Source organism: Drosophila santomea, chromosome 3R, assembly GCF_016746245.2.
Source record: "Drosophila santomea strain STO CAGO 1482 chromosome 3R, Prin_Dsan_1.1, whole genome shotgun sequence".
Taxonomy (NCBI): domain Eukaryota; kingdom Metazoa; phylum Arthropoda; class Insecta; order Diptera; family Drosophilidae; genus Drosophila; species Drosophila santomea.
In genome coordinates this window covers 7,302,349-7,327,036 of record NC_053019.2, presented here as the reverse complement: position 1 = coordinate 7,327,036, position 24,688 = coordinate 7,302,349, and the positions used below count along the sequence as shown (strand labels likewise).

The window sequence follows — 24,688 nt, the reverse complement described above, 5'->3', positions numbered from 1 at the left end:
AGTAAAAATATTAAATAAGAAGGTTGACCAGGACTTGCGGTTTAGCATGTCCTACTATTGGAATAGGTGGGTCAACTCTCGTAGGCAAAGAACAACGCAAATGCAATAATCGTTAGAAGCAAACAATCATGTATGGAATTTTCATTAAAGCTACAGCTTATGTAAACGTAAAGCCCGAACTCGAATCAATGTACATTTAGCAAAATTATACACTCAAAAATTACAAAAAAAAAGTTTTATGACAATATATATACGCTGGTGTTTGAGCTAAACTATTCTCATACTTAGGACTAACTTAAAACTACACTTACTGTCTACACGATGCATGCGTTTAGAACTTGCAGAACTAAAACTATTAGAAAATTGCGACCACTTGTATATGATTCTAATGAATCTTAATAAATGATCAATAAGTAGTGAGATATATTTGGTCGACAATTTGCAATGAAGCTTGCTTGGAGGGTTGGCTTACCAAATCGAATGTATCTTGTAGATAACCATCGATCGTGCAATGCAGAATATATACAACTAAGAACTATTTATGTTTGAATCAAAGTGTTACTATGTTTCTATTAGTTTGTGTATTCTCTCTCAAAAGAACCCTTTTTAAATGAAGAAGAACACATATAAATTTAAAGACATTTTTGTCGCAATGAATTCTTACAATTCGATCCAATCTCATGGAAATGCAAACTACTCGAGTATGTAATATGCACACATTCTCATTAAATAGGAGTAAAATATATTGTGTATTATTAAAAATTATGTTGAAACAAACCCAACTATAAAACAAAACAGAAATGAAATGTTAGTGCAAAATAAATGTGTAAAACAAAAACATGTTTCGTTGATTTTATATTATTCTTTGGAGTCGGCGGCTATGATAGTGTCAAACAAATAGTTTTCTTGAAGTGATCACATCCACTCGAGAATCGAATGTTCAATAAGCTCCATCAAATCACATTCTAGCCAAGAGCCCCTAAAGCACTCACCATGCCGCCGTGTACTTTGCGCCAGAGAGGTATGGCCTATATACCACGTCGGGACAAGAACCGAGAGAAGGATGTCCTGGCCCCGAAGCCTGTGCATCCGCGCTCCTTGCGCTTTCATGGATTTTTTGGCATGTCATACGTCCATCAGCATGTGATGGTGGATGAGCGATGGACACCCAACTCTCTAACGGAGCAGTTTAAGGGAATGACCGACCTGTTGAGTAAGATATATCTTTCTGGGTTTGATATCGCTCCGTTAATAATACATAATGAACAGCGCGTCGTTTGGTGTTTAAGAATCATGAGTCGAAGGCCAATCGCCAGCGGTACTTTCGAGAGAACAAGCGCCTAAAGTTGCAATGTCGAGATGGTCGCACAAAATTACAGAATATTTTGGTCAACGACAACACCCATAAGATCCGCAACTTTCTCATCAACCATAAGCCGCTGCAGAGACTGTACCAGAAGATGCCAATTCATTTGGTAGTGGACAACATTAATCAGCGAACCTTTGTGATGAGAAAGGAACGTGATCGTTTGGAGTTTCGCTTAGATCAATTGAAGCAGCATTACAAGGAGCAGCTGGTTTGTATAATACATTTTATAACTTGCAACTTGCCCTTTTAATTGTTACCTTAAATTTGGATTTGGTAGCTGCGAAGGGCACTTCTACAAAATCGCATCAAGTACCAGAACGAATTTATTCTCGACGAGGAGCTGAAGTCCCGAGTTTTTCTAAAGAAGATTGAAAATTCGAATGTACGCCTAAAGGCGATCAAAACGATCAACAATACTTATAAAAAGATGATACAGGTGCTCGTTCATGACGAGATTTTTTATGAACCCATCTTGCGCTCCCTTAGCAGTGACATGGATGATCAATCTAACTTCATCAAACATATCCTGTTCCTAGGCATGCCGGCGATCGCCAAGTTCAAGGAGTTAAACGATGAGTTCCGAAATATGGAAGAGAAATCCCGAAAAAACCTGCAGCATAAATTGCAAATGCTGTCTGCTTTAAAGAAACCAGCAGGTACATCAATTGTTAATTTCAACAAGCCCAAGGAGGCGGCTCCTACGACAAATCTAAAGCGATATGTTCGCGAAACTCAGAGCATGATGATCCTAAAACTGGAGCTTAAGGCTGTGGAAAAGACTATCAAGGAGGTCAAGTTTGTAACACTTTGTTCGCAGGCCAAGGAAATTTATCCGCGGTGTGTCATTAAAGTGTATTCTATTTATTTGAGAATACTTAACCATGTACATTTCAGAATGAAGAGCCAGGTGGACAACAACGATAAACTACATCGCATGATTGTTAATGACATGTTAGCTCATGAAATGCTGGAAACCAAGATGAAGTGCGCCAGTGTCTTGAAAGGTGTCCTTATCAACAATCTCTCAGAGGAAGAGATTAAGTAGGTAAATAAGTCCTTTATTACCCATTTTCTTAACTTCGCTTGTTTTATAGTCGCTTGGAGCGCATCAAGGACTTAAAGAAGACGCTTCACAATGACATCCAATTTGAACAAGATACTTTGCAACATCTTAAGAATAGAGCTGATGCATATGTTATGTTAAGGTAACTAGGTTTTTTGATTCTTATAAAATAAGCAGACAATTATTATAGTGATATAAAAAGAATATTAACATGTCGATTACAGAGTAAGCATTTGGAATTTATTGGAGATTCTTCGTCACATTGATCGCCAGCCCAAATTACTTCGTGCCCAGTATCCAAACTCGTACTTGAAGCTCCCCTTGCTTAAATTCGAAATGCTGAACATGAGGGCCGCTGCCCCAGAGATTTTCGAGGAGAATAGTTAAGCCGACATCAATAATGAAACTGTAGCTATTTATTTAAATCACTCTGCCCACAGTTGATAACATAATGCACATGGTGAAGCGTAAGATCTACAAGCTGATGAAGGCTTATGCAGTTGAGCTCAAGCCTGCGACCATCAAACGAAATGTCGAGGAGTACCATGCCGACTTCTTGGCCAGCTTAGATATGTACGAGCCGGTGGATAATGAAGAGCAGGCTCCAACAGCTCCCGAGGATGACATCCTGCAGGAGAACAAGACCATGGCCAATGTGCCCAACCGCAAACAAATCAAGGCACAGAGTGCTAAGCTTGTGGAGGAGCTGGCCAAACGGGATGAAATGTAAATGTTTAGTTAGCTATTCGTGTTGCAGCTATATAAAATTTGAAGTAACTTAAATTCTGTACGTTAACAAACAATTTGAATTGTCCGCACAATTGGTGGCTTCGAAAAAATAAAAAATCGTGAGCTTTGCATTGGCGAAATTCCAAAACAAGAGGCGCTGCTTCCCAGTAGTGTACCTTTTATAATTTATCCATAATTGCAGCAAACGGTGCTTGGAATCTTGGATTGAACCAAGCTAGATTGCTTCAACTTTTGGCTTTTGTCGACGCCCTGCATTTTCAGTGGCAGTTGTAATAATTCCGGGGAAAAATTGTAGTTCCATTGCCTCATCTCATAATTTGGGAGTTTTCCCAGTTTGATTTGTGGGTTGTGCAAGGTGTGAATACTGTAGATAAAACTTCAGCTTTGAATACGATGCAGACAGCCTTCTATAGATTAATCCGCATTCGTTAAGCATAATTCGGACGGTCTCTGAATGCATCAATAGAGCCATTAATCATTTCCTGGCCACTCCACTGCTATTTCCTGTCGTCTTTCCCAAAAAGGTCAGTGGTTGTCATAAAAGTTTACTCGCTCAGTCAACGGATAAAACCAATCGACCGAAATAAAGTTGACTGGATGGGCTGGATGGATGGGTTATGGCCCGTAATTTATCTGTCTTAGAGGAGCGCGCACGCTTCCATTCCGATCCGCAGTACACTTGCGGACTACCTTTCTATCTATCTGCACTGTTATATCTGCGTACACGATATCACGCTGACGTCCAAAAAAAAAAAAAAATATATATATATATATATAAGCCTGGCACGGGAGCACGCGAGCCCGTAAGCCGCCAAATGAGGTTATGCAAGTCTCACATTACTCGCGGGCCACCATGTTTATTCATATCCACACACTCGAACATATTCACGATGCGGTTATTGTCATTGTTTCCCCCCCCCCCAAAAGCCAGACAAATTGGGTGTTGGAAGCGCATGGCTCAAGCGAAGATGATGGTATTTTGGTGGCTGCCCTTAAAAGTTAATTGTGTGGTCAACTTTCGACTTTTCTGTAGTGTTCAAATATTTTGAATAGTTTTGAATAGCTTTGCGGTGAACTTGTACAAATAACGAAGAAAAAAAGTAATAGATAACGTCACACAGATATTCTGTGAATTCGTAGTAATTTCTGCTATATTTCTGGTTTAAATCCAGCACAATGAAATAATTAAAAACACGTATATTAAAGGCCAATGTATAACCGACATACAAAAACCACATATTCTCGGAAATAGCCAGAGCAACAATCAATTAATCCCATTGTGCATTGAGAATAATTATACTCAAAATCAAACAATTAGGTCAATTCGTTTTGGGGGTTTCACCTCGTCTGTAAATTAATATACATACATACATATATGTATGTATATTACTACTAAATAGTGTATTTTGGTTTGGAGTCTGGTCACTGTCCCACATTACTAACTCCAAAGTCAGCCACGTGATTGGGCCTAACGAATGACTAATTTGAACGTAGTAAATCTTTATAAACGAAAGGAAGCAATTGCCCAGGCTCCTCGGACTGTTTTCAAGTAGTCAAAACCTATTTAACCCGTCACTTTGCACTCTTGCCCCAAAACGACGATGTGGTTGTTCAGTTCCTGTAGTCATCGTTCAAACGGTAGCAAGTTGCAACATTTTAAGAAGCTACAACCCACCAGCAACCGTTCGGGCGTCCAATAATTATGAACCTTCTTGGCTGATGGCGGCAGTTTGTGTTTGAAATTATTCGCATAGTAGCCCAGGCATCGTGGCAACAACAATTGGTAGTCAGTCAACTTAACGCGATCTGCGAAACTAGCCAATTTCTGTTCGTTTCTGCCGGCTGAGTCGTGGCCAAAGTTTTCCTTTCCTTTTTCTTGCTTTGTTCAATTTGTAAAACGAAGACGAACTGCTGGGAGGAGGAAGGAAATATATAAATGAAAATGCATGTGACGAAACGGTGTTTCCCTTACTTATGAGAATTAAAAAGGGGTATAATGATTTCTGAAAATAAAGGTGACACTGCTACTTAATTACGTTTTTGTGTTTCATTGGCACATCTTAAAAAATCATCCATGGTGTAATTCTAACGTTTCACGTCTTCTCCAGTTTTTTAACAATAGTTTATTATGATAGATATCATTATTGTTAGAACGTAACATTTATTAAAAACCAAATACAGTAAGATTTTTAAAAGGCAGTACTTATGGGTTTATACCCTTACCAAGGGTATAAATGTAGGATTTACTGCATTGCATGCAGCACCCCCAGGAAATTATCTTGTCAATGGCTGCGCTTCAATTGCAGTCCAGCTATTGTTGGGCATGGTCTTCGTTTTTGGAGTCCGGGGCCAACTCCTCTGCATTTGACTTGGCCTGAGATGGACAGTAGCCCGGACCTGGCTGGCAGTTCCCTTTTTTTGGGAGCTTGTTTTTAGGTGTGTTTCTCTTAAGCGCATGATCCCAGCCATATTTCTTCTTCATTTGCTGGAATAATTTACATATGGTTATATAAGCTGAATTTGGGAAGGCAGCAGGGGTAGGGTATATATTGCAAAACTCGGCTCCAACTGATGCGGCATGTTTTATTTAATTGCCAACGAGTCATACCAAGGAAAGCAGTGCAGAGGGAGAGAGAGTCCACAGTCGAGTACACATGTAACCGTTAACATCGATTTCAACCAACTATCCATCCATTTATACATATATTTCTCTACAATTGATGATTTGTATAGGGCAGACAGTTTTGTCTTTTGTTCGTGGTCAGTGGGTGCGTTTAGGTTTCCGCTTTCAGGAGGCCCAGCATGGGGTCTTAGTAGGGAATGGGGTCTAGTTGCCTATAAGAAATTATGTTTGGTCCTAACAATTATCTTTAATCTACATAATTAAATTGGGCATGCTCCAAATAAATCTATCAAATTAATTGGGTTGACTACAGGTTATGTCTTTTAAAAGACATCAAAGTAGCGATCAATTTTGGCAGTATATCACCTGCAGAACAATATCAACCAACAGGTCCAACTCTTTAGGAGACTATCCCATTTCTTCGGCCCAGAAACCGGCTTCAGTCGCTAACAGAGAATAAGTTATAAATAAATCTGTGTCACTGGCAGAATCCAGCACAAGACAATAGATGGCTAAACAAAAACATCGCTAAATAAACACCCCTTAAGTCATTCCAGATTATGCAATTTATAGGAGTAAATGAAAATATCAAACACGCAAGCGAGAGATTAAATACAAAAGACTTGGACAACAAACTTGTTTCGGTTCTAGGCGCAGAACACGTTTAGTTGAATCTCGGCGAAACTTTCCCAGCGTCAGAAGACTTTTGGCCAAACTGTAAATTTGCTGGCATGCATATTGTAATAGTGTCACTTTGTCTTGGCCCAGTCATCTGCCTAATTAACAAAGCTTCATAAATATTCAGCAAATCGTAGATAAGAACATCTGCCAGTTGCTCGAAGACCCAGAGTTGCACGTTCCGTTCGTGTTCTGCCGCCATTAGGGCTTCAGCTTTAAGCCTTTTATTCTCGAAGTCTCTGGCGCAAAGGTGTTTTGAAATCCCTCTCTATAAATATGGATATCTCAGGAGCTCTCTGTGAGAGTTTTGCCGATTATTTAAATTACAATTTTATTATATAAGACCCAACGCCCATATGCCAATGGCAAAGTAAATACCCAAAAATGTATTCTTTTATTCTGCTGTTAGTGCAATTGTTTTTCCAGCTCTGTTCTATGCAAATATTCCAACCATATCTTCCCGGCAATTACACAGCTGCACTTATCAGCCACGTTCTCTAGAACACGGCCCGACCTCAAATGACCCCGGGCATGGATTCCAGCCCAATCGGGGTGTGGATTGTCCACGGACTTGCCCTTCGAGAAGTCACAGCAATTGTTCACTTGGAACGCGATAATGCAAACATTAGACACTTCATTTCATTTGGTTTGGTCTGCCGTCGCGTCTGCGCGGCTTTCAATACCTCAATTAACCCATCATGGGCATGCGCAGCTTCTGTCTGCGGCTTTGTTTTACGTTTGGTTTGGGCTTTGTTTTGCCTTTGTATCTCCGAGATGCCTATCGAGCCAACACTTCTACGTCGATCTACAATTTGTGAGATCCCAGATAGTCGTTGGTGGCTCGTTATGACTCGGGACCAGAACTCGGTGCGCCATTGAAAAGTCGTGAATCAGTTAAAGTTCTTGCAAATAATTGAAAGGTTCCGCGGCTTGCATACTTGAACTCATTAACAAGCTCGAAGTACCACCATTACTGTAGGTTTTGATATAAGGAAGTATCTATTTAACTGTGTGAAATATATTGCATTATCATTTGGACTCTGTAAAAAGGCTTGGGTGGGGAAAATGCCTTTTACAGAGACTCCATTAGATATGAACAATTATCTAGGCGTAGACCTTGACATAGTTGAATATTACCCTCTATGACCAACATACAAATTTACATAGCTGTTCTTTTATTTATTGCACAATTTAGCTATTCCCAGAAACATTCGGATTGTAACTGTCTTCGCTCTTGATGGCCTTGACCAAAAGGGGCAAACATCAAATGACAAATCTACCAGGAGACATCTGATAGTCTGCAGCTGCAAAGGGCTCAATTTGAACATGCAAACAGCATTTCAGACATTTCTTTAGGTCCTAATATTATCTAAGGATAGCAAGGAATTATTATTGCGATTGATAACAAATTATTCGCCCCTTACTGGCCAGAAAATGGTGGGGTTCCGGATCCAGTTTTTTGTTGTAGTCTCCGCCAGCGCTCAGCGGCATACGTTCTATGACAGGGTGATAGGTTGGAACATCATCTACCGGGATCTGCTGCGCGTCCTGCTTTGGGCCAAACTGTACTGCTTCCCTTTCAACATCTTCCTGTTGCTGTTGAGGCATCTTATTCCTGCAGTTGAAGAATCGAATCCATGTGTGCGGTCGGAAAATTTGACCCAGCTCTCTCGGTGCCTCCTCGATGGGCGATCCTTTTAAGTCATTGCCTATCTGATCCGGACGTATGTGGCGATGATGGTGGTGGTGGTACTGCTGGTGTTGGTGCTGTTGCTGGAGACGGCTCACGTCCTCCACCACAAACAAAATGCCAGCCACAATCAGTAAAGCCACCGAGAGCAGGACCAAGAAACACAGGATGTCCTGCAGCAGGGTTCTCAGATAATCAGGATTCGCAGATCGACGCTCGCCGACGGGCGTTTGACTCTCGGCCTTGGAAATGTCCATTATTAAAAATTTTCAAGTGCCAAATTTGTAAATTTAATGTTTTATATACAAATTTTGAATTCCGAACGATGTTTGCTGCTCAACCGACGTTGTAGAATAAAATAATTTTGGGCTATCCTCAGTTGATTTCAACTGGACTGGAAATACCTCGCCTACTGGCTTGAAAAACCGTCTCTACTTTCCATCTTTTGCTGTCTTCCCTGCATTCTTCGTGATAAGCCCAACTTTCCCAACGTCTGTGGAAATTGGTGTAATTGAAACTCTTTAACGGCAATCAACATGACGTTTGATGTGATTGAATTATTGGACACTTAAATGGGCGGCCTCAGTGAAATGCAAGGCAGCCAAGAGGCGTCAAATGGAAGACTCTTTAGCGCATTTTCCAATTCCTATTTTCACACCTCGGGCAGCTCTTCCCTCACCGAACCTTGGCCCGCATCCTAAACCCTCGGACTGTGGGTATCACTCTGTGCCTAATGAAGATGTCTCCACAAAACTGGAAACGAATCCGTGCCAAACTGCCGGGCCTGGAAGTTCATTAGTCAGGAAGTGTTATACATGATGCATTTGACTGTGCGGCCATGCATGTCAGGGAAATTGAGGCTTTAATTTGATTAAATAGACACTGAAAAGAGAGGCATACTGTTACATAAACGGTACGTTTATTAAATAAATACGAGATGATAAAATCTATAGTATCGTGAGTTTTGCTTGACTTCAGGAAGTCACATTGCAGAACTTAGACCGCAAGTAAAGCAAATGGACTCGATTTAGGCAAAACGCTTTCAATCAGCTGGCCAAAATCAATTAAAAGGCAACTGCAAATGCTCAGTTATACAATCGAGTAGTAAATTGTAAATGCCCCCACTGTCTGACGCTCCGCAACTGATAAGGCCACCTCACCCTGGAGCTGAGGAAAACCAAAAGCTCGGGCGAACACAACAATGGCAGCGGAGACATTACATAACCTCCAGCTGCCAGGGCAGGCACAATAACCTACAAATGCAACCTCACTAACCGACTGAACCTAGGCCCAAAAGGAGAAAAATAAACACCAAAACACAAAGCTAAACTGCTAAAGCCAACGTAATACAGTTTGCAGCTTCTAGAGAAAATGAAACAAAACCCGAGCGGGAAAATCATCGGGTCTAGTTATGTGTGGGAAATTGCGACAACGACAAATAAATTAAGGCAACGCTTAAGGTCAAGCGATTTGTGCAGAAATGAGGCATATAGAAAACATATTGCTGCGATCTCTGCCTTTCTGATAACCAATGAAATGAATAGGTCCTCGACTGCGAGCTGCCGACTGAAGAACAGTGATGCGAAAAGGCTGGACCCCTATATGGGTACATCATTTTTAAGGATACGCCAAGAGAGCAATATTTTATATTGCTCTAAAGGATCTATGTTTCAGAGAAGACTTTCAATCTTGCATTTGGTCACAATAAAAGCTTTGATTCAATAATTTCTAATTTAATATTAAATTATTAAAAATTGATTTAAAGTCACCCAACCATACATACTAATTCATAAGGGAATTTAATAGTTCGACAAAGCTCTAAAAGATTCTGCTTACAAATGAACTATTTTTAAGTTGTTCCAAACAAGATTCCTTCTTTAATATGGATTTTGGTTTTAGTTTAGCATATTTTTTGCAGTACCCTGCGTTAAGCTTTAGTACCTTTGCCATCACTGATACCAAGTGCCAGTCTGCTAAGCCGCCGTCGAGTCGTGGCTACCACAATTGCTGCGGGGTCAAATGGCGTTGAGGTAACGAGGCGAGCTAAATCATCGACTTCAACTGGGAGTCAACACGTGCAGAGTGTTCCATGCCCCCGGGCTGTGAATACCCGGGTCTGGAGTCGCGCAGCTCGGACAGAATTGATTGCCACTTGGGAAGGCCATTTCGGTTGCTCTTCTAGCTCGTTCGTACATATAAATCAAAAGAATTTTTTCAAATTGCAGTGCGCAGCTCTACGTCACGAATTAAAAGCCGAGGAAGGGCCAAATGGTTGTCTGACATCAACCACCTACTCGGGGAGCGGCCAGGTCTGAAGAAGAATCAAGGTGTCAGTTTGGTATATAAGGCACTTAAGGGGGTTTTTCGGTAGTCGACGATCAATTAAATCTATATTAGCTTTTCTATGTTGCTTTGCTATATATAATATATAGAAATGTTTCTCATTTCATTTAGGGTAGTACAATCTGCAGAATATAAGCTCTTTTCTGGGCATCTTTATTGACTGAATCATAAAGTGAGATATTTTTGGAAGATATAATTGGAAAAATGTTTATAATTGGTTAAGTGTTTATTTTAAGGCAGGTAAGTTTGTGGCTTAGTTATTATTTATCATTGTTCATTGCACAACTTAGAATAATCTTAGTGTAAACAATAAATAAAATATCTGACAAAAATGTTTCATGTGGATGTGGTTGCGATTACTTTTTTATTGTTTGAACTAAATCGATAGCATTTTCTAGATGTAATCTGGACTTCCCCGTTACCTTTTACTGATGCAAAGGTCTGCCTTTTGAGGACATTTTAACCAATGTTTATAATGGGTTAAGTGTTTATTTTAGGGCAGGTAAGTTGGTGGCTTAGTTATTATTTATCATTGTTCTTTGCACAACTTAGAATAATCTTAGTGTAAACAATAATTAAAATATCTGACAAAAATGTTTCATATGGATGTGGTTGCGATGACTTTTTTATTGTTTGAACTAAATCGATAGCATTTTCTAGATGTAATCTGGACTTCCCCGTTGCCTTTTACTGATGCAAAGGTTTGCCTTTTGAGGAGGTGAATGCCTGCTCAGTTTCATAACCCCTTTTCGATTGGTTACTAGTAACTAGTTTCGGCTTTCGGCTTCGTGCCTTTGCCTCCATGTCTTCATTTCACCCACCGCCACCACAAGATTGTGTTAAAATTTTATTTTTGCATAATTGAAAAAATTTAACAACTTTACGTTAACTGTGCGCATTTTGTAATTTCGCTCGCGTGCACATTTCGTTTACCTATCCGACCTGACCCATTCCTTAGCCAAAACTGTAAGTTTTTTACTCGGCTGAAAGCCGAGAAAACCTAAAACATTATTACAACAAGCAGCGTGATTTCCGGAAGTTGGAGCTGAAGCGCAACAAAGGCGCCTCAGCCTTAGCAAATGTCGTTGGCGTTGCTGTCGAATTGATTGTTGCAGTTGATGTTGCAGTTGTGGCAGTTGCTGCGAAGATCCAAAGAAAGTCGTGCTGCAACAGCTGCAACGGCAGCTCGGCCAAGTTGCCGTCCTGTCTTCGTGCGAACAATGTCATTTGTGTTTGTTTTATAACTAAATTTACAACAACTCGCCACTGACGACGGCAACTCGCCACTTGCATAGCCACTAGTGCACTCAACATAATTGTTTAAGGTCGTAGCAACAATGCCACTAGGTATTCTACTGTTCTTGTGCCTTGTAACGATAGTTACAGCCCTTGCTTTACTCTGTACTCTTGATTTTTACGAAGCAAAGCCCAAAACTACAGGGTCAGAAGTTATATACATATGTTCGATTGCGTCATTTTCCATCTTTTTTATCATTTCTAATTAATGGGTTTTCTTCTTTGGCTACGTGGATGGTGGCTGTACGATCTTACATAATAATTATAGCATTAATGCTGTCCCGGCTAACATAAATTAGCATTATAGAAAGGTCTCTGTCGGACCCAAATGGTGTTTTTGCCCTCGCATTCTATCCTCACACTTGACCATTCTTTAATCTGCTGATCGTGGCTAATTTTATAACAGGTCTCGTTGGATTTCATAAATCTTAGATGTGGCGAAATTTCCTCCAAGTGGCGGAGGTATTAAATTAATGTTCTAACATAAATTTATAATTCATGTTTAAAGGCCAGGCCAGCACTTCTGAAATAATGATGGCTTTGTCTTGCCAACCGCCAGTTGAGGTTGATTTAATGACCTTTTTCAGATGCTGAAGACGATGGTAGCGGGATACAGGTACTCTTATTAATTGTTTTATTGGCAGACGCTTTATAAATGTTCCACTGACAGGAAGCGCTAATTAAATATATGTTTTTACGTAATTTGTGTAATTTTTCAAGCATTTATAAATTGCATTTTAATTCTCGATCCTTTGGTAATGCCTTTTGATTGACAAGGCCACTTTAATTTTCTGCGTGTACTTGCCAAACAGTCACGATTGATTCGAATGCAGCTCTTTAGAATTGATATCTAAATATTACGCACTTCACTCGCTACCTGACCTTTCAATTAATCATGGCTTATATATGAGTGTGAAGTTTTCAGGTGTTTTAAGATAGCTTCTGCTGACAGCCGCTATCAGACATGTTTTTCAATCGCCGCCGTATTTACCATAAAGTTTTCACACGACCGGGCAGGTTTTATGGAAGTAAGTTAGTGTGTATGAATATTTAAGTATTTTCTTCGCATATCTGTGTCTAAAATGCGAATGGTGTTTATTTTGCCTAAAGTTCAGTCAACTGTGTGGCAAAACCTAGTTTTTAAAGAAGCAATAAATATCGGAATTTGCTATTATGCAAACTCCCCGAAAAAGAACCAAGTCATTCAAGCCTACCGATTGTATAAGTTTCGTGATCGAAAGAAATGCGGAATTCGGTATGCACAAATCTCCATTCACAAAATTAGAGCATATAAGCATTTAAACCAATTTTTCACCATTACCAAATCGACGGCCAAAGCGCACAATAGAAAAAATAATGAATTCAATATCGGCAAAAACATAAATAATAAATAAATCGCGAAATAATTTCACCCGCAATTGCGACGTTGTCATCCCAGTTTGGTTATCAATGGAGATCACTAGGTGAGTGGCACTCGGCACTCGGCGCTAATTGTGAGTTATGGAGACCGAAATTGGAGTTGCTACCGTGGACCAAAAACAAGAAATGACATTTCGGTCAGATGGAAAATTGCGTGTTAATAGTCATGCGGGCAGACAATGGATGTGGATTGCCCACCCGGCTTTCTTTCAGCCATGGCAGCCGATCAAAGCCGAACAATTGGCATCCGTGTTGCCACAAATCAAATGCTCGTAATCGCAACAATAAGCAATTGCTGGCATTAGTCGTGATTGTTTGACCAACTTTTCGGCCTCTTTCAATTCGGGAGTGGTTGCAACAGTTCCATGGCCCACACACTAAGGAGTATGCTACCATACTACCATACTACCATACTACCGACTTCCGACAACTCATCCAGGGCTGACCCATCCCATCAGCCAGGCTGATTATCAACTTAATCAGCAGCGGCTAATTGCGGTCTGCCATTTGCCACATTTGCACTTAACCCAACGGCAATAAGTGCAGCTAAGTTGGAGTTGTTACAAATTTCCGCCTGTCAGCAGACCGACTAGATCCCATTTCCAGTGAGTGACAGAAAAACGTGTGAAAATTATGAAACTGCATTTTGATGCAACGTCTGCGGGTAAGTGGATGCGGTTGTGGATGGACTCCCGAAATAAGAAACTCCCCCCACTAAAAATGTGAGCATTAGATTGTGGCTCTGTGGGTTTTTCGACTGCAGCTCCAGCGCCATCTCCATCTGGGCTTTGTTTCGGATGGCATCGTCTCTGAAGATCTGAGCGAGATTTGTGTGTCCTGTCATAGCGATCAAATTTTCTTTTCTCCTCGCTCACATTGCGGCGCTTAATTTGCACTGAAACTGCATTTGCAGAGCTCAAAAAGTGCCCGTCGTAGAAGCAAAATAAATAATTTTTATTGTGTTGAATTTATGAGTCATTGTTTGGCTCTTTGCAGCTTTGGTTGCCTGGCTTTTTACCTTAGCTGGGGCTTTATCTTCCAGGCTTTTGCGAGTTCATTAATTTTGCATTGCGGACTGATCGCTGGAAAGCGGCTTAGAAAAAGTATTTTCTTGTTACATCGCAGGCTTATCACCGCAAATTATGGTCCATTACGGAAGCGAACAAAACTGTCTGATAGTAGGAATCGATATGGAAAGATGAGTAAGCGAAGAAAATGCAAACATATTGTAGGAACATAGTAGAAATACCTTATTGTACAAACTAACATTATTGTATAAATATAACATAACGATAGTGTGAGCATTATACTAGAATGTAAGAACATTGTGCATCGATATTATCGGTTGAGGAAAAGATCGATCGATCGATCGATCTGATTCCGGTCGGGGTCGAATGGCACAGATTGCTTTTTGTAAAATTACTGTGAAACACATTTGGGAAATAAAGTAACCTGTCAGAAACAGTGACCTATAATATAAAATATAAAAGTAGTGAACAAACTTATCAAAACTTAGAAGGAGTTTATTCATTTTTTAGTCTAGTTAATCAGATATAGTATTTGTAAATATTAACTATACGTTTAAGTATTGTTATCTAATTTTTCATGTCTTAATATGTTAATAAGTTCTCCACAATCCAGATAATACGCCAAATGAATACGGCAAATGCAATAATGAATGGCAAATGAATTGAATACTTTTTAAAGAGTTAGCTGTAAATAAAAACATACATCTCGATAGTTTTAACATCTAATTCAAATTTACTTTATAAAAAACTATAGGTGACTTTAGCCTATTCATTTACAATTTTGCGCTTATCAATCACAAGATCACAGACCCAAGACTTTCTCCCAACCAAATTATTAAATTAAATTTTTATGTACAGTAATTTGAAAGAAAACCGCAATGCTCACAAATTGAATTAAGTTCAAGAGTTCAGAATGAGCCGATGCCGCTATTGTGCCACAAATTATTGAGTGAGTACTCCTGACATAGGAGCATTTTGGATCCCGCAGCTTATGCAATGGGCCAACAAAAGCATCCAACTGGCGTGGCCGCTGGGCCCGAGGTTGATGTCATCAGTGCGTCATCAGCTTTCCTTTGGTCTCCGGCAGAAACAGTCCCAAGACAATGAATCCGAAGAGGCACATGCCCGCCGACATGAACATGGTGGCAGCCAGGCCCTGATCGTAGATCATTGTGGGGTAGATCTTCAGAGCCACAAAGATAAATCCGCTAAATGTGGCCATGCTCAAGGAGGTGCCAATGGAGCGGATCTGCATTGGTAAGGAAAACATTGGTAAATTGCACATAGACTTCTTTTCCGAATCACTCACCTTAGCTGGGAGCAGCTCAATGATGATGATGAAGATCAGGGCAATAACTCCTAGTGAAGCAATGCTGACCACAAGGCACATGATAAGCAAAGGAAGCCATCCATTCTGATTCAGAAATTCCTCCGAGGCGAAGCACTTTAGTAGAGCAATGGACAGCTCACCCAAGCCCATTCCACCCATCGAGGTGAGGAGCAGAACACGACGACCCAGTCTGTCCACCAGGACCACAGCACTGAAGATTCCCACCAGCTGGGCAGCTCCAACCACAATGGTGCTGGTGTTCGGATCAAGATTGTTGCCCAGCTCCGCAAAAATGTGCGATGTGTAGTTGAATATGGCGAAGCTCCCTGACAGCTGATTGCAGATGATCAGCACAAAGATCAGGCCGAATATCTTCAGTGTAGGCACGTTTACTGCAAGGGTACGTAGTTATATTAACAGACCTTACATAGTTACAGATATTTTGTACTTTAACTGTAATCATTTTCATTAGAATAGAGTGCGGATATGGCGCAATATTATACAATCTACAAATATTTTCATATCGTACTCACTGAAATCTCGCCAAGAAATGCTCTCCGTAACGCCGCCGCTGAGAACCTGAAGCCGAAATGTGTCAAACTCAATTTTAGCCGCGTCATGCTTAGAAGCTTCCTTGTCGGAGGAAGTGGGTGGCGTTAGATTCTTGTAGAAGTAGAAAGACTTCTCGGCCTGGTCATCGCGGCCTCGTCTCAGCAGATATTGCGGTGTCTCCGATAAGCCAATAATTGCCAGCATAAACACCACCGGCAGAGCAACGATAATACACGGCATCAGTTTGTACGAGAGATACGAGGCCAATGTAAAGCCAACCATCATACCGATGCTAACGAACATCATGGCCATGGACGATAACGCTCCCCGAACGCTAAGATCATGATGTATTGTATTTAAGTTTATATTAAAATAATTCATGTTATGGATTTAAGTGTTAAATGGATATAAATAAGAATGTATGTGATCATTAAAAGGCCACCTGATTTTTAGATTCGACGCTCACTACTTCTAATATGGACGTTAAATCAATTATTCTCTATCCACTAAATATTGACGATCAACAAATATGATGTCATAATCGGATGAAAAGTAAATTTTTTTCAAGTATAGTTGGAATAGGCAATGAGCTTCCGGCAATTTTGATTAAAATCATTTTTATACCCGTTACTCGTAGAGTAAAAGGGTATACTAGATTCGTTGAAAAGTATGTAACTGGCAGAAGGAAGCGTGTTCGACCATATAAAGTATATATATTCATGATCAGGATCAATAGCCGAGTCGATCTGGCCATGTCCGTCTGTCCGTCCGTCTGTCCGTCCGTCTGTCCGTCCGTATGAACGTCGAGATCCCAGGAACTACAAAAGCTAGAAAGTTGAGATTAAACAGCGCAAGTTTGTCGATTCAGGTTGCCACGCCCACTCTAACGGCCACAAACCGCCCAAAACTGCCACGCCCACAGTGTTGAAGACTCTCCTTTGCACTCCCACTAGCTGAGTAACGGGTATCAGATAGTCGGGGAACTCGACTATAGCGTTCTCTCTTGTTTCTATCTGTTTTTTGGCGCAACCATACTCAAGTTAAATGTTAAAATAAAAAGAAATGCCTTAAACAAATTAATTTTCCGCCACACGGTTACTAAAAACAGGCAATCCTGAATTCCACTTAAGTACCTTCAATCGTACTAACTCCCCGACCTATATCTAATCGTTATAAGGTAGACAAACGTGTTTCGATATTATTGAACATATGATCGTAGTCTAAGCTTATCAGTGCACGTAAGACTTGAAATAATCTATTATGAAGAGATTACCTTTAATCGGAAATGTTCCTCAATCGAAAATGACGCGACTTACCTATTGTCGGCAATTTCGGCTATGAATATTGGCAATACGACGTAGCAACCACCTCCGGACATTCCCGCCAGGAATCGACCAGCATACAGATAAGTAACGTCTTGGGCGGAATAGATAAGGATCCAGTAGATCTACCGAATTTGCAAAAAAAAAAGTGCAGTGACTCAAGCTCTTGGGAAACGCCTTGAACATATTTGGAACTTTATCTACCATATTGGGTATGGCCAGGAAATACATGCACACTTTACGGCCCAACCGATCGAGTAGCAGTCCGAAGATTATATTGCCGGTCAGCGAGCCTAGGCCGATGAGTGATCCAACCCTGACGAGGAGTTATCGAAGAGTTAAACCGCCGGGATTTCTACTGGCAGGATATCAGGCTTACCAGGATGCCTGGGTAATGGTCAGGGGATCCCCCAGGGGGCTTTCGTCAGATCCGAGCAGTCGAAGAGAGGGAGACAGCCATCCCACGGCAATTCCATGGGTCAGCGTCATAATATGCACTTGGATTATTTCTGAACTTTAATAATATTGCTCTGGGGTTCTTTGTATTTTAACCCACCCGTCATGGTGGCAATAAATTGCCATCGGTACCGCGCACTAAAAACACTCAACTTCTGCGGTGGACTTGAATCAAAAGTCATATTGCATATATAAATTTAGGAAAATGTTCCGCTTTTCGATTCCGAATTAACCACTGGGCGCTCGTTTGTCTACTGAGGGTTCTCAATTTGAGTGACTAGAGCTTATGTAGTGGAAATCACGTCAGATAAGCTTACTTCCCAATCTTCTGGTAATCGTAAACAATAATGACGATTATAAAATTGTTGAAGATTAGATAAGTAGTCGGAACGTAGTACCGCTGATTAATGCAAAACGCTCCCATTTGAAGAGGTCTGGGGAAGTCTGCAAGAAGCACTTGACAGTCAGCCTAATCTTGCCGTTGAACTGTTGGATAGCAGCAATAAGACTATGTAAATTTGCATAACTTTGCAAGAGTAAGGGGTGGAATGCATATTCTACATACATAATGCATAAGTCTAGACATATTTCAATGGTTTATCTCAATACGCTTTCTTTTATCCCTTATGGCTTGCTGCTAGAAATATATTGCTTTCACTAAGGTCCGATTTCGTAAACCTCGCTGATTATCACTTACCTAGACTTGAATTGACGTGAATTCGATTTGTACTGGTTTTACTTAACACTTATTAAAAAATTATTCATTATTGGGTAATGATCTAGCCCCTGGTCTCAGGCAAAAAGATTCCCAGAACTACTAAGCCAAGTAGGCAAAAACCCGCAGAAATAAACATTGTGACATGCAATCCAAAATCGTTGATCAGGACGGGATAAACCATGAGCGCAATGAATATGGTGACACTGAGTCCGCACATACTGATGGAGATGCCAGGGGCGCGGATCTGCAAGACCAAGAGTTTAAAGTAAAATCCTTTGATAAATAAGCATACCCGAGCTTACCTTTAAGGGCAGAAGCTCAACTATGATGACAAATGTGAGAGCCACTATGCCCACTGACACCGTGTAAGACACAATGCCCATTAGTGTTAGTCCAATCCAACCATTGCGGTCTAAGAATTCCTGTGAGGCAAAGGACTTCAATAGACCCACACCCAGCTCCGCCATACCCACTCCGGCCAGCGATGGGATCAAAAGGCGTCGACGACCCACTCGGTCTACCAGGAAAACGGCGCTGATCAATCCCAAAACCTGCAAAACACCCAGAAATATGCCGCATAAATTAGGTTCCATCCTGCTACCGAGCTGCTCGAAGATGGTCGACGCATAGTTGAAGATGGCAAAAGATCCCGACAATTGATTGGAGACCAGCAAAACAGCGATTAGCCCAAATGCTCTTCCTGAGACCTTGTTAACTGAATTAAAGATAAAAATGTATCATTGTAAAGTAAATCAGTTTTTCTACGATAATGATGTCTCATCAGAAGAATATTAATGTTAGAGTGGCTGTGCTCTGGATATTTCTAGCCTTTTATGTAAGGAATAATATATTTAAAATACAAATTGATTTAATACGCGCGATGTCTACAAGGTAGTGTTCCCTAAATTTGGTTATTTTATCACCAATTTTTAACTTACAGAAATCTGCACGAGTAAACTTCTCTGATATGCCGCTGGCGAGAACTTTATTTCGCAAGTCTACAAATTCAGCTTTAATATCTTCCTGTTCGGCTGGATCCTTCGAGAAATTTTTGTAAAAACAAAAAGACTTTTCGGCCTTTTCTTCATGGCCCCGTTTCAGTAAGTCTTGTGGCGGCTCAGGAAGGGGAATGATGAGGCACAAATATAGAATTGGCAGGACTATGACGACGCACGGAAGCACATGGTAGGATAGGCAATAGACCAATACAAATCCCACCGTTATGCCACTACAAAGGGTCATCATAAAAATAGAGCCTAGAGTGCCACGAATGCTTGAGGAAAGTGGTGGTTAAACTAGTCTGAATACTATTCGATTTAGCTAGCAGTTGCGTTTTGAAATGACTTACCTATTATCAGATACTTCCGCGATAAATACAGGAAAGCAAACCACCAAAGTGCCACCAGAAAATCCCAAAAGTACACGACACACATAAAAATATGCGGATTTGCTTGCGAAGTAGATTAGGATCCAATTGATCTGTAAACATTTTGGTGCTTAGTCTTTTGGGAGCTCGTTAAACTTAGGCAAAGTTTTATTTACGATATTTGGTAGGGGCACGAAGTACATGCACTTCTTAATTCCGAAATACGAGACCGGTACGCAAATTACCAAATTGCAAAACAGACACCCAATTCCAAAAGCGGCACCGATCCTGCAAATCTCAATGATGCCAGTTATATTTACACCAAAATTCACTATTTCAATTGCTGACATACCACTTCACCTCGCTGATGTCAATTGGTTTTCCAATTGGACTGTTGTCGGATATGAGAGTGGGCAGAGTGGGCGAGAACCATCCTAGGGATATTCCTTGAGCCAATGCCATAATGCACACTGGTAAAAACATATTACCTATCACCAATTAATCAAACAGGCCACCGGATTCTTACCCACATATCAGGGTGGAAAGCAACTGCCAGCGGGTGCGTCTGCTACAGAGTTGCATATTCTATCGTTGCCTGGAGCTAGCTGAAATGATATGATCATATGATATGACATGAGGGATGCACTCTTTAGTTGACACTTCGATTTTCCTGCATTAAGACAGAAAGAAACACAAACTCTCTACTGGTTGACTTATGAATTAAAACAACAATTAATTCAGTTTGAGTGCTATGAGAATGTAAATATGATGCATGTTTTAAAACTCTAGGAAATAGTAATTTAATTTGTAATAGCCGTTGCTTTTTAATCTTAAGATATGATGGTTCATAGAGTCCATAAAACGAACATAGATTTTCGTGGCACTTTTTGGCTCATTAGAGTGGTGAAACCATTTAATAGAGGTATAAAATACGCAAACGCATGAAATTCGCTTTTATCTTATGTTTACTCATAACCCAAATGGCAGCAAAGTGGATGAGGAAATGCTCTCCCCGTAGAGATTATTATACCAAAGTAGTACCTACGGAGCAAACAAATAATAAAATCATGAAATTCGCGGAACTGTGTTTATTGTATCTGTGCACAATTAGGTCCCACAGAGATATTAATCAGTAGGGGAAAAAGCAAACAAGCAGGGCAATCAAACAGCATGACAACAAGTTAATGGCGAGTGGGGGAGAATCTCATTCAAAGACAGGGTTTATCGGGTCCCAATTGGCGATCGTGTCACAATAAATGATTTTCCTGTGATCAAGTTATTATATGCGGTTCCTGGCCCCACTCAAGCAGTCAGTCTCTCATCGACTGTCTCGTCTGGCCGCCTATATCGATCGATAATGAGGGGTTCCTGCGCTACCAGCTCGGCAACTTTGGCAGCGGCTTACATAAATCTTGGTTGCATTTTAATGCACAAAAACGATTGGGCCCATCGTGATTCCATTGGGAATCCGTCGACTCCGTCGTCGGGTTTCGTGGCTGCGGCTCTGCGCGGTCGGAGGTCATGCCCTGCGGTTTGTTGTGCCGTTTGTAAAATGCTCAATAAAAAATATCACATTTTTTCTGTGTCATTTGCATCTGCAGTCCTCGGTCTGCAGTCCGTGACCATTTTATAACCCAGTCCGGCCCGGCACTTTGACACAACCCAGGCAATAAGTACCCATGCTCGCTTCTCTGGTGGCCAACCGCTTGTCTTTCGTCATTAGCACACAATTGTTCACTAGGTTCGAAATTCGAATGCTAAGATATCACTTTCGTTTGTTCAGCTGTCAGTGGCGATAAATTGGCCACCAGAGCACAGGCAAGATCGGGAGTTTAGATTTCAGGCATTACCATTACTTTTCACTCGCCTATCTGGTTTGGCTAACATTCCGGATGCATGATGCACTTAATACTGGCGAGTTTGGAGTTCTATTCTTCCCAACAGGTTAGTTAACTAACCTTATTGTATTATCTGATTAACTGTGATTTATTATCTGCGGCTTTAACGGATTACGTCTTATATATGTATGTGTTGCAAAAAACATAAATTGAAGTCATTTATCGACAAGTGAGTTTTTCGAGACTCTTGATTTTTAGTATCAGCCAGCCCATGGCCGATATTAATGCTCCTCTAACCAAATTTGTAAATTATTTAGTATTTAATGTTATTATGTATGCAATCTTGTAAAGATAATTCTTTTAAAGGGTATTTCCTATAAAGAGCGAGTTAAGCATAGCCCATTTCTTAAAAATAAATGTGAAGTTATATTCAAGCAAGATGTATATTTGTATTTGTATCTATAGCACTATTATTTCCATATCTCCTTGGTTCCAAGGTTAATACATGTGCTCCAAAAATTAAGAAAGTCTGAGAACCTTTCAAGGATTCTGAACATAAAAGCTGATGTTAAATTAATTTTCTTTCATAAAAACATTTGACATAGCTATTCAAAACATAATCCATTAATCATGTGGCTATTTCCAGCAGTGATCTTGACAAATGTGGGTTTGGTCAAAACAAAACTATGACAATCAGCCTTGTCATCATTTCAGTGACTTCTCACATGGAAAAGGGCCAAGAATGTGAGCAAATTAGACAAAGTTAAAAAAATAGCACAAAGATTCCCAAAAAAGTGAACGATTAAATCAACAAATTGTGGCGGCTACATTTGTACGAGGAAACAGAGGCTTTTGCCAAATGCCGAACGACAAATGAATGACGGCATGAATGAATGAGTAATTGATGGTGGTAGTTAGTATTGTTCTCAGGCTGGCGAGCACGTTGACAGTGCCATGTGTGAGTGCATCACCCAGCATCACCCAGCATCACACAGTATCCACCAGATACCTTTGGTTGCCCAGCATGACTGAGACCGAGACGATTGGGGCCTCTAGCCATGCCGAAAATCGCACGTTTCTATGCAAATCTTCTTTGCTTTTCAATCAGCTGCGCGACTAGGCCACGGAGGCTTCTGTGTTTTTTTTTTTTTTTTTTTTTGGGTGGGAGGTCTTTTTGGTGGTTGTCCGGAGAGGTTTTTGGGGGCCTGTAGGCAATAATTATCGCTTGCATTACGTATTTCGGCTGCTTCTCGCTTTTGTTTTCGACTCGGCGACTGTGTGGCAATCTAACTGGGTTGGCATAGAAAACGGGCGTTAAAATTAACGGGAGGTAAATGGTTTTTCAATTCACAAAAGGCAAAGGCAACGCCGCAATTGCACGAGGGCCCACCATCCATGCTTCTGTGATGGATAGTTTGGGGTTAAATATAGGCTAGATCGCTTCTTAGTTACTTCTACAATGATTTGACACTTTGCCCGGACTCTACTTATACCAACCGAACTTGCTGAATTACTTTTCAACAGAATGCAAAAACGACCTTTTAAGGTTGTTGCTCAATGTGCACAATTTCATTAAGGGAGTGTTAAGATTTGTGTATATTGTGTGGCTTCTTATTTGCTTGTTTGAGTTACAGACTTATTTAGTTGTGGCAATGATTTGATTTTTCCTGCAAAAGGTTAAGTCCTTGATTTATACAAAGCGCTCTTCTTATGGCCAATCGAATTGACCTTTATTTATATAAATAAATGAATCTTTATAATTTGGTTATTAACAGCTCTAACTAAACACCGGGTAATATTTGTTATTTATTTGAAATATTTTTAATTAAAATATTCTTAAATCTACTTTATTGAGAACCAGTCCTGCAATGAACCGGAAAATCGAAGGTTTATTTGCTGCGTCAGGTTATGGCTTAATTGCTTTCAGATCGTTTATTAGTTATCTACAAGGCAATTCATTTTCATCGCATGCACCTCGTTTTCCTAATATTAATGAGAAAATCTCCAGACTCAATGTCATTTGCAAGGGGCAAACAACAAAACATTGTCAATATCTTTTAATGAAAGGAACTAACCAGTTAGGAGTCAGAATCAACTCGCCATTAAAGTCACGTTAAGCAGCAGAAGCGCCACTGGATGGTGATTACTACCATCACTTCTGATTTCGCATAGAATCCAATGTTAATTTTACATGAACCGTCAGCAATTGGCGGTGATCCAATGCTGGATAGCTACTGCTGCATGCTCGAAGCCTCATGGCTGGAGATTCGTGGGAATATTTGCGGCTGCCATTATTTGAGCATTTTTGCTACACCGAATCCATAATCGCAGGCGCAATGAATCGGCATCTGCATCTGCCTTCGTGTGCAGAAGGAAGCATCCGTCGCATCCGAACCACAGAGACGCAGATAAATTCAGCAAAAATCAAACAACGATATTATGCAACTCCTGGTTGGGAGTTGGTAGTTAGAGGGCCCCGAAGACGCTGCCCCAAAATCATAATATAAACTGTCCACTGTCAACTCTTCAGCTGTCTCCCTTGTATTCCATTGTCTGGCGGCTGGCCAAAAAATAGAAGACGAGAAACATGCCAAGAAACGCCTCAAGTCAAAAAGTCGTCACTGCGAGCATTTCGAATCTTTAATTTGTGATTTTGTTTGTTATGCCCTCCACGAGCGAAGGAGCCATCAACCAACTCTTCACTAACGATTCACCAGCCCATTCCGGACCCACTTCCCTGCTCCCAGGCCGAAAGCCCTAGAAGTGCTTCCCCTTGCTTATTAAAGGCTAATGGATTTTCAAACTGTCATCTTGCTGATTGACGGAAATCGATTTAAAGTGATTGCA

At 40.6% G+C, this 24,688-nt stretch overlaps 4 protein-coding genes across 7 annotated transcripts; 1 reads left to right on the top strand and 3 right to left on the bottom strand.

Annotated features, from left to right (window-relative positions):
* Positions 1-871: 871 nt before the first annotated feature.
* Positions 872-3,292, top strand: LOC120450850. The gene is made up of 7 exons (XM_039634060.2): positions 872-1,213; positions 1,270-1,577; positions 1,647-2,206; positions 2,264-2,410; positions 2,464-2,574; positions 2,657-2,814; positions 2,873-3,292. The coding sequence occupies exons 1-7, from the start codon at positions 994-996 to the stop codon at positions 3,160-3,162; spliced, it is 1,794 nt and encodes a 597-aa protein (XP_039489994.1). The 5' UTR covers positions 872-993; the 3' UTR covers positions 3,163-3,292.
* A 4,349-nt stretch (positions 3,293-7,641) lies between these two features.
* LOC120451885 lies at positions 7,642-8,538 on the bottom strand. Its single transcript, XM_039635892.2, has 2 exons — positions 7,908-8,538; positions 7,642-7,852 (listed from the first exon to the last, which is right to left on the bottom strand). The coding sequence occupies exons 1-2, from the start codon at positions 8,428-8,430 to the stop codon at positions 7,836-7,838; spliced, it is 540 nt and encodes a 179-aa protein (XP_039491826.1). The 5' UTR covers positions 8,431-8,538; the 3' UTR covers positions 7,642-7,835.
* A 6,448-nt stretch (positions 8,539-14,986) lies between these two features.
* Positions 14,987-18,161, bottom strand: LOC120453715 (facilitated trehalose transporter Tret1). Of its 2 annotated transcripts, none has more exons than XM_039638539.2 (7): positions 18,020-18,159; positions 17,843-17,960; positions 17,668-17,779; positions 17,458-17,588; positions 16,123-16,475; positions 15,569-15,981; positions 14,987-15,508 (listed from the first exon to the last, which is right to left on the bottom strand). In XM_039638539.2, the coding sequence occupies exons 1-7, from the start codon at positions 18,099-18,101 to the stop codon at positions 15,311-15,313; spliced, it is 1,407 nt and encodes a 468-aa protein (XP_039494473.1). In that variant the 5' UTR covers positions 18,102-18,159; the 3' UTR covers positions 14,987-15,310. The 2 variants fall into 2 exon arrangements, with proteins under 2 accessions (XP_039494473.1, XP_039494472.1); XM_039638538.2 differs by having other exon boundaries at positions 14,988-15,508; positions 17,843-17,972; positions 18,020-18,161.
* A 507-nt stretch (positions 18,162-18,668) lies between these two features.
* LOC120453716 (facilitated trehalose transporter Tret1) lies at positions 18,669-20,727 on the bottom strand. 3 transcript variants are annotated; one of them, XM_039638540.1, is made up of 7 exons: positions 20,534-20,727; positions 20,356-20,473; positions 20,180-20,291; positions 19,986-20,116; positions 19,576-19,910; positions 18,940-19,352; positions 18,669-18,881 (listed from the first exon to the last, which is right to left on the bottom strand). In XM_039638540.1, the coding sequence occupies exons 1-7, from the start codon at positions 20,583-20,585 to the stop codon at positions 18,699-18,701; spliced, it is 1,344 nt and encodes a 447-aa protein (XP_039494474.1). In that variant the 5' UTR covers positions 20,586-20,727; the 3' UTR covers positions 18,669-18,698. The 3 variants fall into 3 exon arrangements, with proteins under 3 accessions (XP_039494474.1, XP_039494475.1, XP_039494476.1); XM_039638541.1 differs by having other exon boundaries at positions 20,530-20,667; XM_039638542.2 differs by lacking the exon at positions 18,669-18,881 and having other exon boundaries at positions 19,103-19,293.
* Between the last annotated feature and the right edge of the window lie 3,961 nt (positions 20,728-24,688).

Coding starts and splice junctions, on each gene's coding strand:
- LOC120451885 (XM_039635892.2), bottom strand. CDS start 8,430: ATGGACATTTCCAAGGCCGAGAGTCAAACGCCCGTCGGCGAGCGTCGA.
- LOC120453715 (XM_039638538.2), bottom strand. CDS start 18,101: ATGACTTTTGATTCAAGTCCACCGCAGAAGTTGAGTGTTTTTAGTGCG. Junction 17,780..17,842: donor ACCATTACCCAGGCATCCTG/GTAAGCCTGATA, acceptor ACTCCTCGTCAG/GGTTGGATCACTCATCGGCC. Junction 17,589..17,667: donor TCCTGGCCATACCCAATATG/GTAGATAAAGTT, acceptor CAAATTCGGTAG/ATCTACTGGATCCTTATCTA.
- LOC120450850 (XM_039634060.2), top strand. CDS start 994: ATGCCGCCGTGTACTTTGCGCCAGAGAGGTATGGCCTATATACCACGT. Junction 2,575..2,656: donor GATGCATATGTTATGTTAAG/GTAACTAGGTTT, acceptor TGTCGATTACAG/AGTAAGCATTTGGAATTTAT. Junction 2,815..2,872: donor AGAGATTTTCGAGGAGAATA/GTTAAGCCGACA, acceptor CTCTGCCCACAG/TTGATAACATAATGCACATG.
- LOC120453716 (XM_039638540.1), bottom strand. CDS start 20,585: ATGCAACTCTGTAGCAGACGCACCCGCTGGCAGTTGCTTTCCACCCTG. Junction 20,474..20,533: donor GTTGCTTTCCACCCTGATAT/GTGGGTAAGAAT, acceptor TGTTTTTACCAG/TGTGCATTATGGCATTGGCT. Junction 20,292..20,355: donor GACATCAGCGAGGTGAAGTG/GTATGTCAGCAA, acceptor TGAGATTTGCAG/GATCGGTGCCGCTTTTGGAA.